The 20,009-nt window shown below is 34.5% G+C and overlaps 1 protein-coding gene and 1 long non-coding RNA gene across 2 annotated transcripts in view; one reads left to right on the top strand and one right to left on the bottom strand.

The window, feature by feature from the left end:
- The window catches only part of LOC133185623 (transcription factor CP2-like), a 486,219-nt gene that overhangs the window by 138,629 nt on the left and 327,581 nt on the right, over positions 1–20,009 (top strand). Inside the window, exon 6 of the mRNA XM_061320938.1 lies at positions 17,225–17,330. Coding sequence (XP_061176922.1) covers positions 17,225–17,330 — 106 coding nt within the window. The remainder of the gene's footprint in view (positions 1–17,224; positions 17,331–20,009) is intronic.
- Positions 323–4,738, bottom strand: LOC133189661 (uncharacterized). Its single transcript, XR_009721507.1, has 5 exons — positions 4,667–4,738; positions 3,070–3,183; positions 2,749–2,801; positions 2,043–2,187; positions 323–858 (listed from the first exon to the last, which is right to left on the bottom strand). It is a non-coding gene; the product is annotated as an uncharacterized LOC133189661 (long non-coding RNA).

The raw sequence follows: 20,009 nt of genomic DNA, 5'->3' as shown, positions 1-20,009 counted from the left end.
AAAATAATTTAAGGGCCAAATAACTACAAAAAAAATGACTACATCACAATTTTTCAGAAATCAAATCTATATTTTCAAAATAAAAAATCATTTTTGCTTTACAATGTGTTTGGGGACAAATATTGCATACACACTTCTATGTATAATGTAAGCACAAATTTTAAAAAAGTATTATCAATGAAAGTATTTTACATCAAAGGTTATTTAAACAATGTTAAAAATCCACAGAGAAATATCATTACTGGATGATCACCTTGGTTTAACTAATGAGAATTATTATAATATACATGCATGTACATGTAGTAAATTACAGTCTGCATAAGAAACAAATGACTTTTGGTTAAAGAAAATCCTTTGTACCTAGAGTAATCTCAAACATATGACATTTTTTGATAATAAAACAAAATAGATTTAAAAAAAAAAACATTAATTATGACCTTTTGCTTCATTAAATGACCTTGGGAAAGGTCACTAAAGCCTTAACAGGGTATATTTGCAACATTTGTATACAGTTACAATGATCTTCCAGTGGTCCATATACATTTACCATACAAACTTTATGACTAGAGTGACAAACATAGGTATTAAGTACACAAATATCTACTACACAACTATATTTGGAAGATCCCATAAAATCAACAAATGCTATTTTCCCCCAACATGCCCCAAGATCCTAATTATTGAAGGTCCTAAGCTTCTGAAATGTTGGCTAGAATCACTTCCTCACTGGTTCTGCTAGAGGGTGGTCAGATAATTGGTGTCACGAATGGATTCACTTTTGGTACGACGGCTTCAAAAGCTCAGAAAGTTTTATGTTGATCATTCCCAAATACACTTCAAACTTTTCTTGCTCAATTTCTGAAAGAAAAGATTACCATAAAGATGTATGATATCTATCTCATATATAAATATATGACAAATAATAAACTAAAGCTATATAAGACAATTGGTTCTTTCAACCTGGCAGATCAGTTTAATACTGTAGAATAGGAATTTATTATCTTGTAATTTTTTGTTCGGATTAGGATTGATTCCTTTTTAAACTAATGAAAGTTGTGAAATTAAAAAAAAAAAAAACAAGATGTGTTTGTGAAACATTGATGCCCCCATATGGCAGCTTATGACTAAGGTTTAAGTTTCTCAAATGCAAGTCAAACTCTAAGGTCAAGGTCGAAAGATAAAAATGTTGTTACACAAAGAAAAGTCTTGTCTCAGGGAATATAACTGTGAAATATGAAAGCCCTAGCACCAAACATTGAAAAGTTATGGCGAAGGTTAAAGTTTATTGAAAGTAAGTCAAATGTCAAGGTCAAAATTAATAGTTCCCAAGGGAAGGTCTTGTCACAAGAAATATACTTGTGAAATATGAAAGCCCTATCATCAACAGGCCTTTCAAAATCTGCTGGTACCCGGTACTTTTACACAGCTGAAATCATGATTGTACCGGCCAAAATATTTGATGGGGAAAAATTCTTCAACATATTTTGTATTTAATTAAAATTGTTTCCACAAGGTACCTCCTATTTTTGTAAAAGTACCACCTGTTTCTGATCTTTTTGAAAGCCGTGCACCAACCATTCAAAAGTTAAGGACAAGGTTAAAGTTTTAAAAAAGTGGATCATAATCAACGGTCAAGGTCAAAATCCGTCAAATTGTTGATATCAAATGGAAAGCCTTCTCACAAGGAAACACCTAATGAAGTATGAAAGCCAAACCTGAATCCCCTTCACCCAAGGATGTTTTGTAACAAGTTTGGTTGATCCTATGGTTCTGAGAAGTCAAAAATGTGAAAAGTTTACAGTCGACAGACTAACACCAGAAACTGATCAGAAAACTCACTTGAGCCTTGAGCTCAGGTGAGCTAAAAAGAAAAGGTTAGAACTAAAGTGTATAAATAAAGAGACATGATTGTGTCTAAGTTAATTAACCTTGAATATGAGAGAGAACATTGTAAATTACATAAACTATGTACCCTTAAAAACATTCAGCAAATAAAGTTAAGGTATGAAAAAAAAGTACATTAGTAAATATAATTTATATACCATATAAAACATTCAGTTTTGCCTTGTCAATGGCTCGTCTTTTGTCTCTTAAGCTTCTGATTAAAAGCACCTTGAACAGGAGTTTGGACGCCTATGCTGCCTTTGATATATTATCCTCCATATTTGCAAACTCTGTTAACTGACCCTTGAAAAGAGGAAAAGACGAATTTATGTGCATATGTAGTTGCTTTAAATGCGCATTGGCATATTTACAATGTAACAAAAATATAGACAAACAAATAACATAAAGTGAATATATAGAATACATTTGTTCTAGGCTTCAAACATGCAAATACATGTACATATTTTTTTTTTGAAAAATTAAGAAAATATTAAAAAAAACTGTTATAAATACATGTAACTTCCATGCATCAATAATTCAGTATTGAGTAAGATAATATATTAGTACATGTATACATATGCTTCTTTATTTCTGGAAATTTATATCTGCGACTAAGATTAAAGGTTTGTGTAAGAATATGATGAATGACATTGACAAGGCGTAGATATAAACTTGTGAACAGGACAGAGAACTGACATAGGAAACAAGTTAAAAGCAACAACTTCTTAAAATAACTAAAATATATTTGAAAGAGTGGAGTCTAACATTTATAATAATTTTTCTCAATGCCTGGCTAACATTGATAAACACATAATTTCAATTCTTTTGATTTTATTGATTAGGAAAATGATTAAAAAATCTGACCTTTGTTTAAATTTCCATACAGCTCTGAGCTCTTGTCCTTTTTGTGAGCATTCCTGTAAATAATGCATGCATAATTTTATGTCATAGAGTATAGTCATTTTTAATATTTATACTTAAATAAAATGTAAAATGATTATGCATGTAGGCATTTAGCATGTTTAGATTACCTGTCAAAAGTTAATTGTTATGCATTATTAAGGAATTAAGAATATAAACCTCTTGTTACTTGCTCAATAAAAAAAATCTTATGCTATAAAACATAAATTAATAAAAACAATGTTAGTTTATTTGTGGTGAATGATAATTTGAGCAGGCTCTCACCATTCTCACAAGCTAAGTGACTGAATGACTTAGCATCTACATCTACATATTAGGACGTTTCATCAAACTTGATGATTATATACTGGCGCTGCATGTGTGAATCGAGTACTTCAACTATAAAATAATAAAAGTAAGTGCTGTGAATGATCATGAACATGCATTAAATAATACATATAATTATTTACATTGTACTCTGTAAATGTAAGTAGTACAACTACATGTACTAAGGAATGTTATAAGCTAATAATTTGGACAAGAGTTCTGAACTGGTCCCAAAGAGGCTGCCGACACCACTGAGCATGGAAGAGAATTCCATAATGTCTCTGCATGGGGGGGGGGGGGGGGACTATATTTTAATTATCTGTGCAAGTACTAAAGGTCTGAAAGTAAGGAAGACTTGAAATGCCTTTGTTAGTGGTAGTCTGTGAAACTAAAAGAGGATTGGGTCTACCGTATTCTCTATTGAGAAGTTGATGGCTCGTTTAATACTCCCCCTCAACTTCTCTACGAAAGGCCTAATAAAAGCAGTTCAGAAATTGACTAAATGAAGAACCAAAACCGGGTCCCACTTCGATCGGTGTTTTAGGATTGATGCATTATCATAGACATATTTTGGATGCACAGATGTTGTTTTGCAATGGAAATGAGATTGAAAATACCGATTCTGCTGACTTAAAAAACATTCATCACGGTAGAACACTTACTTGCGATATCTGTGTCACCGGATTCGTATATTCATTCAAAACTGCGTTTGAACCCGGTTGACCTCTAAAAAAGTCTAAAACTATTTCTCCGGATAACTATTCAACACTGAAACATTTAATCCAATTTATCTGAATAAAAAGTTTTAGACTTTCTTAGAGGTCAACCGGGTACAAACGCAGTTTTGAATGAATAAACGAATCCGGTGACACAGATATCGCAAGTAAGTGTTCTACCGTGATGAATGTTTTTTAAGTCAGCAGAATCGGTATTTTCAATCTCATTTCCATTGCAAAACAACATCTGTGCATCCAAAATATGTCTATGATAATGCATCAATCCTAAAACACCGATCGAAGTGGGACCCGGTTTTGGTTCTTCATTTAGTCAATTTCTGAACTGCTTTTATTAGGCCTTTCGTAGAGAAGTTGAGGGGGAGTATTAAACGAGCCATCAACTTCTCAATAGAGAATAGGTCTACCGCAACTAAGTTGTGCACAACTTTATATCATATAGAGCATTATTAGTCTAGTTTAGATGTTGCAACAGTTTGGAGACACTAATAGTGTTATGATGTCTGTGTAAGATGTAACATGGACTATCGTGGCGCAATTGGCAACGTGCCACTCGCATATATAGCGATGTCTAAGGACATGTTCGAACGGAGGAAATTCGGGTTGAAATCCACACATTGTTCAAACACATTTTGATAAGAGATGTTTAGAGTTGTACAATAGTTATTATACAATAGTTATTACAGAAATGAAACTGCGCTCGCCCTAATGGTTTCATCGTCAGGCATTCTATGTGTGTGGTGCCCAGACTGAGGAACAGTAGCAGAAGCAATTATCCATTCAACTTCAAGGACACATAAAGTACTGTACATTGTACCTACCGGGTCTTTAAATGTCTGCATCTTTTGTCAAAATACAAATTCCATTCCAAGCTAATGGTGACAGCAGTTCCCTTCCTCGTAACACTCTCTTTCCTTCTGTCCAACAATACAACATGGCAGCCGAATTGTTGAATTTTGGCGGGCTGTTGTTTAAATTAATTGTTCATCGAGCCCGACATCGATCCCGACGTAATTGTACTATGAGCCGACAGTTTAAGAAAAAATTCTAAGTTATTTTCCACAGCTTTCCAGAGCAGAAAATGTCTAAGTTTCAGCTTTTCCATAGAATTCCACAACTTTCCAAACCTCAAAATGTCTAAGTCCAAATTTGTTATTCAAATTCCAAAAGATTCCAAAAACTTCCAAAAACACTTTTAGACTCTTGTATGGAAATGTTTGGAATTCCATGGAATTCCAAAACTTTTCCAAACCCTTTCTGAAAATCTACATTAGGGAAGTAAAATACTCAAATTATGCAGTTTTTCGCTTATAACCGGAAGTTGTTGTTTTTATTTCCGGTGGGACCAACATCTTTGGAATCCGCGAAAAAGATGCAATAAAGTGTTGCAATATTTAATCTAAAAAAGAAAAGTTGAAATTTTCTATTTCTTTGATCACTTCCTGTGACGACCGGAAGTGACGGCTGACGCTCTTAACCCAAATGGTTTTGCCTACATCTTAAGGTTTGTTGCTCATATAAGTTTGGTGTTTTAATCCCTTACCGTTTCTGAGATCTTGCTCCGAAAACTTCTCATTTTGAGGACAAAAAATACACGCAACCGGAAGCGAATTTTACAAAAATATTTGACGTTACTCTAGACATTTGCAGTCTGAATAACATATTTAAAATTCATTTCAAATGCTTTATCTACAAAAGATATTAATGGGAAAGAAAAATACTCAAATTATGTAGTTTTTCTCTTATAACCGGAAGTTGACGTTTTTGTTTCCGGTGGGACCAACATATTTCGAAACTACACAAAAGATACAATAATGTGATATAGGAATTAATTCAAAAAAGGAAAGTTGAAATTTTACGATTTTTTCGATCACTTCCGTGCACGACCGGAAGTGCCGACATCTCCAGTTCATATCTTTAACCATTCTTGAGATCATTCGCAGACAACATTCCATTTAAAAATCAGGAAATTGCCGTAACTTGGAACCAGAATGGAATTTTCCAAATTTTCCTTGTGATGAACAAACTTCATACAATGACTAATTTTTCCTGAAAGTTTCACGTAAAGCCACTCAATAGTTTTCGAGAAAACGCCTGCACAAAATTTGGTCAAAATAATAATAATAATAATAACTAGATGAGATCTCGTTGCAAACAACGAGTAGGTCTTCCTTTAGATTTCTGATAAAATCTTGATTGGGAAATTTTGATTGATAAAAGAAAGAAAAACAACTTTAATGTAAAAAATATTCATACAATTCTTCAAAATTGTTTAGCAACTCATAAAAGAGTGAAATCTATCAATTTCAGACAACTTCCGGTATGACCGGAAGTACTCAAAATGACTTTTAACTCCTCACTGAGTGTGGAGGAATCATCCCTCAAAGTTTCGAGGAAAAATGTGCATTTTTTCGACTACTTCCGGTTCGGAAGAAATAACTTCCGGTGGAAATAATATCACTTGAAACATTCTATTTGCCTCTATTAAAAACATTTCAATAAGAAAAAAATGAAAAATTGCATATTTTAAACTACTTCCGGTGGACAACGGAAGTCACGGCAACAAAAACTATACAAGTTTCTCAAATCTACGAATCACTATCATCCCTGAAAGTTTCAAGACTCAATCTCTAACCGTTTTTGAGAACACTCGCGGACAAAATGCCATTTTAAAAAATGAAAAATTGGCCATATCTCGCGACCGGAAGTGACGACGACAAAATAAAAAAAAAACGCATAAAGTTCAGATAATGTGCCATCATTGCTGAAAGTTTCGTGAAAATCTATTGAGGCGTTCTCGAGAAATCGTCTGCACAAGATGGGTAAGAAAAAAAAAAAATAATAATTGTGGAAAAGAAACTAGATTCTCGTTGCGAGCAACGAGAGGTCTTCCGTCCGAATAAACATCCTTAACTGTGATATTCTTTGCACGTAAACTTACATTTATATCTGCTCATTGTAAAGACACCTAAAAATTTAACATGGGTCTTTAACAAGATTTTTTATGTATAAAAAAAAATAAAAAGAGCACAGAATTCACAAAGAGAAAAAAAAAAGTTTAACATCATTGATAAAGATGAAAACGTTAATTTAAGCAAAAAATTCAGATATAGTCGGGATTAAACCAAGATCGGCTGCCCGAAAAGAGCTAGGTTCACTTTATGCATGAAATGGCCCTGCAGATATACCAATTTATTGACTTACACTTTATGTTCCATTTTAAACATCAAAATAAAGTAGAGACTTAGTGCTTTCATTTTCTATTAAAAATTTTCTCCTTAAAGCCAAGGTCTTGGAAAACAGGCTTCATGGAATTGCAATGTTCTTGAATTTTAAGGAAAACAAGTATATTTGAGTACTTTCACAGAAGAGAAATAATATGAGCGCACCCTCTGATCTAAAAAATAAAACAGGTTTTGTTATCCTCAGAAATAGTCATCATTTAAAGATCAGAGGTTAAATTAAATATATATTAAATATTAAATATCGGAATTAAATATATCATATTAAATATATTAAATATCGAAAAATAGCTTTAAAAATTGGCTGCTTTTTTTTTTTTTTTTAGAATTTTTCACGATATGAGGAAAATGACGCATTTCATGACGTCATGATGCATTGGCTAGCCAGAAAATTACGTCATTTTTGATAGATACGCAGTCATCAAAGGTCTAAATGATATTTAATGCATTGTCAACTAAAACCAAGCAGTTTCAGTTTTTCTGAAATTCACAGGGCCAAAAAAGGCCCTAAGTGAACCTTGTTCTTTAATATTGAAACCACTACACTAGCGCAATGTACCAGCCATCATCGATGTTTACCTTGCACTCATTCCCTGAAGTAACGAGTGTCAGGCAGGTTAATCTTTTTTTCTTATAGTGTGGAATTATAGGATGAACACTAGCCAGCTAAATTTTGTGCAAGTACTAGAAGATTTACATCGGATTTGTTACTTGAGTTTTAAGAATAACTGATAGCAGAGAAAATAATCTGTTACTGATAAAAACTAAAAAAAAAACTATTGTGTTTACTTCCTTTATTCTTAATGCATTCAACTTTCTATTCTATGCAATTCCAAATACAGACATCTCCGTGAAATCTTTTTCTGAACTTCTACACTACTGCATCAGACAATTTGTGAAAGGCAGGTCAAGATACATTATTTCGCGCCAAACGTCACGAGAAAATCTTTGCGCCTTTTCTTTGGAATGTGTCTTCAATTGAATAAGTGTACGTGATAGCTTCAATGAAATTTTTTTAAAAAAAATATGTTGCTATAGCCTGATTTTCGAGCCTAAGAATGTATATTTATCACACTGTACATATAACATACCATATACGGGCAAGTAACATAAAGGCAGCGCTAAGTTTTCTTACACATTTTATATTCCTCTTACCCCCAAAGTAGATTATTCCAATTAGTAACACATTAATGAAAAGACTGGAATGCTTCGCAACAAAACACGTCTCGCCATATGACGCTCAAGGAATCTGATACCTATTATGTTCAGTTACTTGCATCTATAAAGGAATATTGCCCTACTAAAATCAAAGAAAAATATCATTGAAGTTTATTTTTCTCCCATTTGAAATTGCTATATGTTATTCAATCAACATGAGATTTAACAAATTCTACTTTCAAAATACAATTCGGCAAATCTCCAATTTATGATACAATTGCATAGGTATCTAGCTACGTATACATTTGTTCCAACATGTGTTCCTCGTTTTGTCATATCACAATTGCATATATGCACATTAATAAGTGCAAAATTCAACTGCAAACTCTTTATGATGGAGTAAAAAGACACGCTGATATTGTGCCATCAAACACCGCTGCTCTGACGTCGAACGACATAGCCCCCCCCCCCCCCCCCCCCCCTTAAAGATAAAATCTTATATTTGAGCCCCAAAAAGTGAGGGAAAAATTCGGACATTCTTTGGATTGAATCCGGATCGCCCACGTGAAAATTCAACATGCTAACCATTACGCTATCAAACATCATCGTTTAAAATTGAAAAATGATAAATATTTAGAGTATGGGTTACCGTATTTGGCCGAATATAATACGCAGTGGTGTAAAATACGCACCCCCCTTTTTGATCCTGAAACTGGGGGAAAAAACGCAGTTCGGTTGTATTATACGCAGCAGAAAAATTTACCAAGCGGTGTTCTGAACTTTTGAAAATCGCGGTAATTTGCTATGAAAATCGGCGCGGAGATAAAGTGCTGAAAATCTACAGAACACGATATATTTTATTCAAATGCGTTTTTATTTTTTAATCTTGACTTTCCATATCGCGGCAATCTGGAGGAAATTATTTATTTTAACAAAGCACGAGATAATGTTGCATTAAAGTATTAACAGAGTTTATTATTTTTTTTTTTTTTTAGCAAACGGTGATGTTGAAATTATACGTCGCCGTATTCTAACTATTCTTTGTGGAAATAATTTTATTTCAACAAAGCACGAGATATTGTTGCAAGTTTAACAGTTGTCATATTTATTTTTAGTTAAAGATAATCATGTTGAAAATTATGTAAATTTAACAGGGCAAGCGATATTGCAACATCAAAGTATTCATAGACTACGATTTTCCTCTTTTGAACTTGAAATTAATTAATTAAATAAATAGCTGATGTTATAAAAATAAAATCAAAAATTAACAAGCATATAAAGTGTAGTTATCAACACACCTCCAAAGCTGTGAAAAATGATGTACAAATGTGGGATATATGTCTTCATACATCGAGGTAGTCTTCGTGGATATCTTATTTTCTACAGAGCATGAGTAAATGATAACACTTAAGTTTCAACATACTTCATATTTCCTTTTTTAACTCTCAATCATTTTAACACAAGGCCGATATAAGATAAAGTAAAATTACATTTAACAAGCGTTTAACTGTTTAATGTGTCTTAATCAACACACGCTTATAAATACATACGAAAGATCATACACCAACCCCCGATTTTTAACAAAGAAAATAATCAAAGCCATTAATAAGGGCAGTAAATAATCAATGCTCTAACTGTAAAAACAATGCTTTGGAGTCGGTAAACAATTTAATTGCCTGGAGAGGTGTTGAGGGGTAATTATCAAGTGTCAAGCACACATGTTCACAACATTGGCTTCCATTCATTGGGATGTATAGAGGGGTGTTTATATTGAAATGAATTTTCACTGAGTTATTTAAAACCTAAAATAAATTTTATTTTATTGTATTTTATTAAAAAAAATGACTTATTACTTTTTTGACCGATTGTCTGACTGATTAGGTACATGTGTACTATGATTACGGAAGCACGTGGCAAAGGAATGTGTGAACATCTATAAATAACATCGTTAATGGCGGCCTACATGGAGACGATGAACATGCAGCTCAAATTAATTTTAACTTGCTCTTAAATTTAATTTAACTATCAAAAGGTTATAAATATAACATTTTTAACAAGTCTACATTCCAACAATAACTTTCTGAAGTTTTAAATACAGCGATAAACAGCAAGAAATTGCACAAGTCTGTAGGTAATACCACGGTATGTGCGTATGATAGCCGTTTTTCACATGAAAGAAAAACCTATCAAAATCCCATTGTGGTGTAAAATACGCACCCCTTTCTCACAGAAAATTATTTTGGGAAAAAAGTGCGTATTATATTCAGCCAAATACGGTAATCAATTTTTAAACAAATTACATATTTAGCATTCTTGTAAGACTCTTTATTTAGCCTATCAACATCATAAAAAAATAATGAAAAACAAAAAAGTTCAAAAAATTACCCTTTTTAAATCACTTCCTGTGACGACCGGAAGTGGCAACGACACACGAAATGTTTCCATCACACATCTACAAACCAAAGTCTATCATACCTGAAAGTTTCAGACCCCTACCTTTAACAGTTTCTGAGAACATTCACGGACTAGATTTTTAGTGGAAAAATTGAAAAATCGTAATAATTCCTGACCGGAAGTAACTTTTTCTAAACTTTTTCAATATTTCAAAATGGCATGGAATAACACATCACTCCTGAAAAATTGGCTGAAAATGAATGAGTAGTTTTTGAGATATCGCGATTTGAAAAGGTAAAAAAAATAAAAATGAAAAATAATAATAATAAGAAACAGTAGAATCACTATAGGTCTTCCGTTGAAAACAGAAGACCTAACAACAGAATCAGTAGAAGTCTTCCATTGGAAACGGAATACCTTAATAAGAAACAGTAGAATCACTATAAGGTCTTCCGTGAAAATGGAAGACCTTAATAAGAAACAGTAGAATCACTGTAGGTCTTTCGTTGAAAACGGAAGACCTAAAAACAGTAGAATCACTATAAGGTCTTCCGTGAATACGGAAGACCTTAATAAAAAACAGTAGAATCACTATAGTTCTTCCATTGAAAACAGAAGATCTAATAAATATAAGAAACAGTAGAATCACTATAATGTCTTCCGTGAAGACGGAAGACCTTAATAATAAGAAACAGTGGAATCACTACAAGGTCTTCCGTGAAGACGGAAGACCTTAATAAGAAACAGTAGAATCACTATAAGGTCTTCCATTAAAACGGAAGACGTTAACTAGAAACTCATTGCGAGCAAGGAGAGGTCTTCTGTCCGATTTTGAAAATAAAAATGTAAATTCAAGTTGAAAAAGTGAAAAAGTGAAAAAAAATTCAGACACTCTGGAGATTTAACCCTGGTTGTCAGCATGAAAATCCATGTGCTAACCATTACGCCAATTCAACTCCCGCTTCACAGTGAAAATGACAAATACCAAGAGTGGGTTTATCGGTTCGAAAACAAATTATATATTTAGTATTTTGAGAAAAGGCTCTCTTAACCCTACAAATATTACAGAAAAATATTGAAGTTGAAAAAATCGATTTTAGCTAACCTGAGCCAAAGGCTCAAGTGAGCTTTTCTGATCAAAATTTGTCTGTTGTCTGTTGTCGTCGTCGTTGGCGTAAACTTTTCACAATTTCATCTTCTTCTCCAGAACTACTGGGCCAATTTCAACGAAACTTGCCACAAAGCATCCTTGGGTGAAGGGGATTCAAGTTTGTTCAAATGAAGGGCCACGCCCTCTTTCAAGGGGAGATAATAAAGAATTAGTGAAAAATTAATAGCATCTTTTAAAAATCTCCTTCTCAAGAACCACAAAGCCAGGGAAATTGAAACTCATGTGGAAGCATCCTCAGGTAGTGTAGATTCAAATTTGTTCAAATCATGAACAATCGGGGGTAGGGCGGGGCCACAATGGAGGATCTAAGTTTAACATATAAATAAATATATAGGAAAAATCTTCTTCTCAAGAACAGCAAAGCCATGATGAGTCATATTTATATGGAAGCATCCTCAGGTAGTGTAGATTCAAGTTTGTTCAAATCATGACCCTGGGGGATAGGGCGGGTCCACAATGGAGGATCAAAGTTTTACATAGAAATATATAGGAAAAATCTTTAAAAATCTTCTTCTCAGGAACAGTAAAGCCCTGATTGATCATATTTATGTGGAAGTATCCTCAGGTAGTGTAGATTTAAGTTTGTTCAAATCATGACCCCCTGGGGTAGGGCGGGGCCACAATGGAGGATCAATGTCTGAAATAGAAATATATAGGAAGGTATCTTCTGATGAAGAACTGCAAAGCCATGATTAGTCATTTTGATATGGAAGCATCCTCAGGTAGTGTAGATTCAAGTTCGTTAAATTGATGACCCCCGGAGATAGGGATTGGCCACAATGGGGGATCAAAAAATTTTTTTACATAGGAACATATTGGAAAATATCTTCTTCTCAAGAAATGAAAATCATGTTTAGTCATTTTGATATGGAAGCATCCTCAGGTAGTGTAAATTCAATTTTTTTTTCAAATGATAATTACCAGGGGTAGGGTGGGGCCCAATGGGGATCGAAAGTTTTACATAAGAACACATAGAAAAAATATTTCTTCTCAAGAACAGAAAAGCTATGTTTAGTCATATTGATATGGAAGCATCCTCGGGTAGTGTAGATTCAAGTTTGTTCAAATGATGACATCTGGGATAGGGAGGAGCCGCAATGGGGGATCAAAATTTTACAAAGGAATATATGGGAAAAAAATTTTTAAAATCTTCTCAAGTACAACAAAGCCATTTGTTATATTGACATGGAAGCATCATTAGGTAATTTAAAATTCAACTCCCCCCACCCACCCCCAGTAATCTTTTCAATACTGAACTGATTTGTGTCTAGCTAATGTGCTCAGGTGAGCGATGTGGCCCATGGGCCTCTTGTTTAAATTCGCTTCCGGAATTGACCAGAACTTATGACGACACATGAAAAGGTCCCTTCGCCAATCTAGAAATCATATTCTATCATCTCTAACAAAAAAAAAAAAAAACACTCAACATCATTTATAAAGTTGAAAACGTAAATTTAAGCAAACAAATTCGGGATTAAACCCAGATCGCCTTCCTGAAAATTCAATATGGAAGCCACTACACCAGCGCGATTTTACCAGCTATCATCAATGTTCACTTTGTGTCATTGCCTGAAGTAACGAGTGTCAGGGAGGTTAAAAGTTTTTTTATATAGTGCGTAATTATAGAATTAGAACTAGCTAGACAAATTTTGTGCAAGCAGATTCATATCGGAATTTGTTACTTGAGTTTAAACAATAACAAATAATCTATTACTGATGAACTGGTGATACTGTTTACTTCCTTTATTCTTTGTGTATTCAACATTTTATTCCATGCAATTCCATATACCTGTTTTTCATACAAACGTGTCCTTGTAATCTTTTTCTGCACTTCTGCATCAGACCATTTTTCTACTATGGAAGAAGAGTCACGATACATTATTTTGCACCAAAAGTCACGAGTAAATCTTCGCGCCTTTTTTTTGAAATGTATGTTCTATTGAATTGTCTCCATTCTCATATATATTATTGTATGTACCGTACAAATTACTTTATTGCATTTGGAGGTCAGCGTATTTATGTTTTCAAAGACAGATTATCCATTTCATAATCTGCCAGATCCAAAAATTCCTTCCTGTTTCATTAATCCTTATGGTAATTTTGTTCAACAAGACACTCGGCTGTCTCCGTAAACTCCGACCTGCCAATCGGCAATCCTCGACTGACTCCACTATGCTCCATACAAACCTCGGAAGGGATTGGTGGAGAAATATGCATCAAATCGATTACATTTCTCCACCAGAAACTGCCTTGTAACTCATTTCATATTTTACTCTGCACTAAGTTCTTCAAACATTTTTTTCTCTTGTCTAATTCTTCCTTGTATATAGGTTTTGATCACAACATCATGTAAGTAGTCTTTGAAAGCAAAACATAGTGTTGGGTGTGCTTCAAAGTAACTCAGACTTCAAAGGTATGACATTTGGAGGAATTTCAAATAAAATCAGAGGACTGTATCAGCAACATGGTAGAACACCATTGACATCAGAGGTTAGTGTGCGAGGAACGAACTATCCGAGGAGCTCAGAGTGCCAACTTGTTCGTTGGAGTTTACGAAGACAGCCGCCATTTTGGACCCGCTTCAAATTTTAAAATGCAAATATCTAGAGTTTGGATTTATCAATTTTTAAACAAATTATGTATTAAGCCTTTTTGGAAATGCCTCTTTTAACCCTACAAATATCAAAGAAAAAAATTGAAAAACAAAAAAGTTAGAAAATTCGACTTTTTAAATTCGCATCCAGTAACGACCGGAAGTACGACGATGAACGAAAAGTCACGTCTAGGCTAGTATTTATCACGATCTTTAATATCTGAAAGTTTCACATTGATATCTTTTACCGTTTTTGAGATTATCCGCGGACAAAATGTCTTCTTAAATTCAGAAAATGGTCGGTAACTTGGCACCGGAAGTGATTTTCCAAAAAATCTCTCAGATAAAATAATTTCAGATTACAACACATTGTTTCTGCAAATTTCATAAAAATCCATCCAGTAGTCTTTGAGAAATCGCGTGCACAAAATTAGATGGTCAGAAAAATAATTATAAGAAACAGTAGAATCACTATAAGGTCTTCCATGAAGACGGAAGACCTTAAATAATCTTAATCATCAGAATCAGTAGAAGGTCTTTCACTGGAGCGGAAGACCTGAAATATACAATTAACAATAAAATAAACAGACAAACAACATTAATAATATGAAAACATGCATAGAAACATAACTCCTCTTGATAAAGAAGAAAATATAGTTTCTACAACACAAATATCATTCTTAGTAGAAAATTATCACTAACATTCCTACTACAGCAAAAGTAAAAATTAATTGAATTTCATGTTAAATAATTATTCCAAGATCAAATAATTCCTTGTTTTCAGTAATTATCCATACTAATTAAACTTTTATGAGAAATCCTTGTTTTTTTTCTGGTATTTTTTAACAAACCTCTCTGCTGAATATAAACAAAACTATTTGTAATACACAAAGGATGGGGCTATCTTGTCACTCAGAACCTTTTTCATGCATGAGTGAATAAATCAGTCCCTGAGACTGCTAGGTTTACTTTCTATAGCAGCCCCACAGTGGTCCCAAAGCAGTCCCACTTTTTGAGAGAGCAGTCCCTACGGACTGCTTTATGGGACTGATTGGATGTTGGGTTATTCTCACAGTGGTCCCAGAGCATTCCCACTTTTTGAGAGAGCAGTCCCTAGGACTGCTTTCTGGACTGCTTGGGTGTCAGGTTGGGTCTGGATTGTACTGTATACTTAAGTGACCATTAACAACCGTAGGCCTATTGTTTTAGTAAGCATGACATCCATGTTTATTTGCATGAAAATTTTGATTTTTAGCTCACCTGAGCCGAAGGCTCAAGTGAGCTTTTCTGATCACATTTTGTCCGTCGTCCGTCCGTCCGTCTGTCTGTCCGTCTGTCTGTCTGTCTGTCCGTCCGTCTGTAAACTTTTCACATTTTTGACTTCTTCTCAAGAACCACTGGGCCAATTTTGACCAAACTTGGTACAAAGCATCCTTGGGTGAAGGGGAATTTAAATTGTTAAAATGAAGGGCCAAGTCCCCTCACAAGGGGAGATAATCAAGAGAAGACAAAAATAGGGTGGGGTCATTAAAAAATCTTCTTCTCAAGAACCACAGGGCCAGTAAAGCTGAAACTTATATGGAAGCATCCTGGGGTAGTGTAGATTCTAAATTGTTCAAATCATGACCCCCGGGGGTAGGGCGGGGCCACAATGTGGAATCAATGTTTTACATAGAAATATATAGGAAAAATCTTTAAAAATCTTCTTCTCAAGAACCACTGGGCCAGAAAAGCTGAAACTTATGTGGAAGCATCCTGGGGTAGTGTAGATTTTAAATTGTTCAAATCATGACCCCTGGGGGTAGGGCGGGGCCACAAGAGGGAGTCCAAGTTGTACATTGAAATTAATAAGAAAAATCTTTTAAAATTCTTCTTCTCAAGAACCACTTGGCCAGATAAGCTGAAACTTATGTGGAATCATCCTGGGGTAATGTAGATTCTAAATTTTTCAAATCATGACCCCCAGGGATGGGGCGGGGGCCACAATAGGGAATCCAAGTTTTACATTGAAATATATAGGAAAAATCTTTAAAAATCTTCTTCTCAAGAACCACTGAGCCAGAAAAGCTGAATCTTATGTGGAAGCATCCTGGGATAGTGTAGATTCTAAATTGTTCAAATCATGACCCCGGGGGTAGGGCGGGGCCACAATAGGGAAACATTGAAATATATAGGAAAAATCTTTAAAAATCTTCTCAAGAACCACTGGACCAAAAAAACTGAAACTTATGTGGAAGCATCCTGGGGTAGTGTAGATTCTAAATTGTTCAAATCATGACCCCGGGGGTAGGGCGGGGCCACAATAGGTATTACAAGGGGGAAGTCTGGTAATGAACAGCATGGCCAAAGTTACTCAGGTGAGCGATGTGGCCGATGGGCCTCTTGTTTCAAATATGTTTTTTTTTTAATTCTGAAGACATTATTGAAAAAAGATTTTAACTAGATTTTGTGCAAAATCTCTGGTAAAACACCCTCAGCTTTATGAACCTAAAATTTGTTTCTATTTTATTACACTAAGGCTGTCCTCCAGGAAATCACCCTCAAATGTATGATTTTTTAAAAAATATATGTTCGTTTACATTACTGACAAGATATTGAAACTCATTATAACTTTGAAAATCTTCCAGAACTTTATGGCCCCAGAACTTGAATTTCTAGGAAAGAAGCTCTATGAATATGATGTGAAATTATAGAGTCATTGTTTTTTGTCACTTGAGACCAGAGTTCCAGCTCCAGTTGGGGCTAATGTAGTTAAAGCCAGAGAAAATCATGATACTCAGGTGCCCATCAAGGCTCATGGGCCTCTTGTTGTTTATTGCAGAGCATTGTAAAGATTTGCTTCCATGAGCGCCGTCTTCAGTACATGGAGAAGGAACAGATAGATAGTTGGCAGAACACTAGACCAGGGGAGAGAATCCTAGATATTGGTATTGTGGCTCTTACTTTTATATATATACTTATATTATACTTTTATTTTACCTCGCATATAAGCTCGCAGTTTAAAGATCTCTTGTACACTCCTAATAATGTTACTGTTATTTACAGACTGGCCTCTCTACATTATTATTCACTAATTTCAGGGTCCTTTTGTGTAGTTAGACTGATCCACCATTTGATTGATTGATTGTTTGTTGTTTAATGTCCCTCTTGAGAATTTTTCACTCATATGGAGACGCCACCACTTGCCGGTGAAGGGCTACAAATTTTGACCTATACTCGGCACTCAGGGCCATGGAGCAGTGATTGATCTTTTTCATGCCAGCACCTACTGCGACACGGGACCTCGGTTTATATGGTCTCATCCAAAGAACCAGTCTCCATGTCCCGTCCCGCAGATACGAAATAGAAAAAATTGCAATCTGCACTGTATTATATAATTTTATACCCCCCCCCCCCTGCAAAAAAGTTTAGGGAAGTATATTGTAATCAGCATGTCCTTCTGTCTGTCTGTCTGTCTAGCTGTATGTCTGTCTGTCTATAGATGGGATTTTGTCCGGACCTTTCTTGGAGAATATTGTATGATTTTGTCTGAAAATTTGTACACTCATTATTCACCTTATTAAGATGTGCACCTGGTATTTTCATACTGATTGGATATTTTTTCTGCATTTTACAGGGTTTTTTTTTCTTTTTTGTTTTGTGATTTTGTCTAGACAAGGCTGTTCTCGGAGACTATTGCATGGATTTGTCTGAAAATTTCTGCACTCATTATTCACCTTATAAAGATGTGCACCTAAGATTTTTCATCATGATTAGAGAAATTTTCTGCATTTTGCAGGTTTTTTAGGTCACCTGAGTCATGCAGGTGACCTATTGCTATCCGTTTTCTTCCGTTGTGCTATGTGCATCGTGTGTTAACATTTGAATATTTCCAGCTTCTTCTCTGAAACAGCTGAACCAATTACTGCCAATTTTAGTATATGGCATCTATGGGTGAAGGGGAACAAAATTTGTGAATTTCATGGTCCTTGCCCCCCTGAGGCCTGGGGTTGGGGCTAAAACCATCAAAATTAATGCAATCTTTAAAGATCTTCTTTTTTACTCCTGGACATCCAGCAGTCAAATTGTTGGCATGATTGTAATAAGCATTGGGCCCTCTACCAAAATTGTGAAATTCATGGCCCCAGGGTTAAGGGTTCTTGCGCTAGGGTGGGGCTCTAATGATTATGTAGTGAAAATGCATTTATTCTTTGAAAATCTTCTCCTCTGCTCCTGGGTATTTAGCAAATGAACTAAGCACATAGTTATGACAAGGAAGAGTGCCTCTTCCAAAATTTTGAACTTCATGGCCCCTGGGTCAGGGGTTCTGGTGTTAGGTGGGGCTCTAATGGTTATATAGTGAAAATGCATTAATTCTTGAAAATCTACTCCTCTGCTCCTGGGTATTGAGCTGATGAATTAAGTACATAGTTTTAATGAGGAAGAGTGCCTCTTCCAAAATTGTGAATTTCACAGCTCCTGGGTCAGGGGTTTGGGTGGGGCGCTTATTTATTATATACTGAAAATAAATTAGTGCATTGAAAATCTCCTCTGCCCCTTGGTATTAAGCAAACAAACTAAATACATAGTTCTGATAAGAAAGGATGCCTCTTAAAAAATTGTGAATTTAATAGGCCCCAGGGTCAGGGGTTCTTGTGCTATCTATCGATTAATTAGCAAAAATGCATTAATGTTTTGAAAATCTTCTCCTCTGCCCCTGAGTATTAAGCAAACGGACTAAATGCAATAATATAAATATAAATGTTTAAATATAAGTAAATGTGCCTTTTTTCTGCTCCTGGGTATCTAGGAGGCAGAGTACAAAATTGTAATAAGTGAAGCAAACGAGAGTTCCTCCCCTTTGCTAGATGTTGTTAATCAAGAACTCCTTCTATATTATTTTATTAACAGATTATTTGATTGAATGAGAATACAAGAAAGAATGTTATATATAGAGAAACAAAATAAAAAAGAATTACATTTTTTTAAACTATTTGTCAATGTCCTTGGCAAGCTCATCAAAGATTACAGTTCTTATTACTTGCACAGAAAAGTGCAATAAAAAGTGATGTATTTATCTAATTTATGTCATCTACGGAAGAGAAAAGATGTAATTTATTTATGTATTTAATATACTTCTATAAAAGAGGAATTTAGGGAGCCGACTGGGGTTTTATTGTGTGAAAACTACTATAGAGAAACTCTTTACTTTATTCCATATGTACCTTACATTAACTACAGTATGTATGCCAAGTTTAGTGAAAATCTACCGTCTGGTTATTTTTTAGGGACCATCTCAAAATACAGTACATTTACTATAAGATTATATAGGAAAATACCATTTTTTCGCACTTTGGAGCAAATTATACAAATGCTACTATAGACTTTTTGCTCAAATTATATTATTTGATGGGTAATACTATATAATATGTACATTTTATGCAAGAAACACAAAATTCTACTGTCTGGTTTCCAAAGGGGGCATCTAAAAATGTCAAAATTCATGATATTTTCCTGTTTTTATGGGGTACAACAAAACATGACCGATACTACAGATTTACGTGAAAAATAATGAAAATGATTGTGAGATTCTCAGTTTCTTATGTTTAAAATTTCAAGAGCATCTA

This window comes from Saccostrea echinata, unplaced genomic scaffold (assembly GCF_033153115.1).
Source record: "Saccostrea echinata isolate AGI-Se365-2 ecotype Australia unplaced genomic scaffold, CSIRO_AGI_Sech_v1 ptg000001l, whole genome shotgun sequence".
In the NCBI taxonomy this organism is placed as follows: Eukaryota; Metazoa; Mollusca; class Bivalvia; order Ostreida; family Ostreidae; genus Saccostrea; species Saccostrea echinata.
This window is presented reverse-complemented; position numbering and strand designations above follow the sequence as displayed.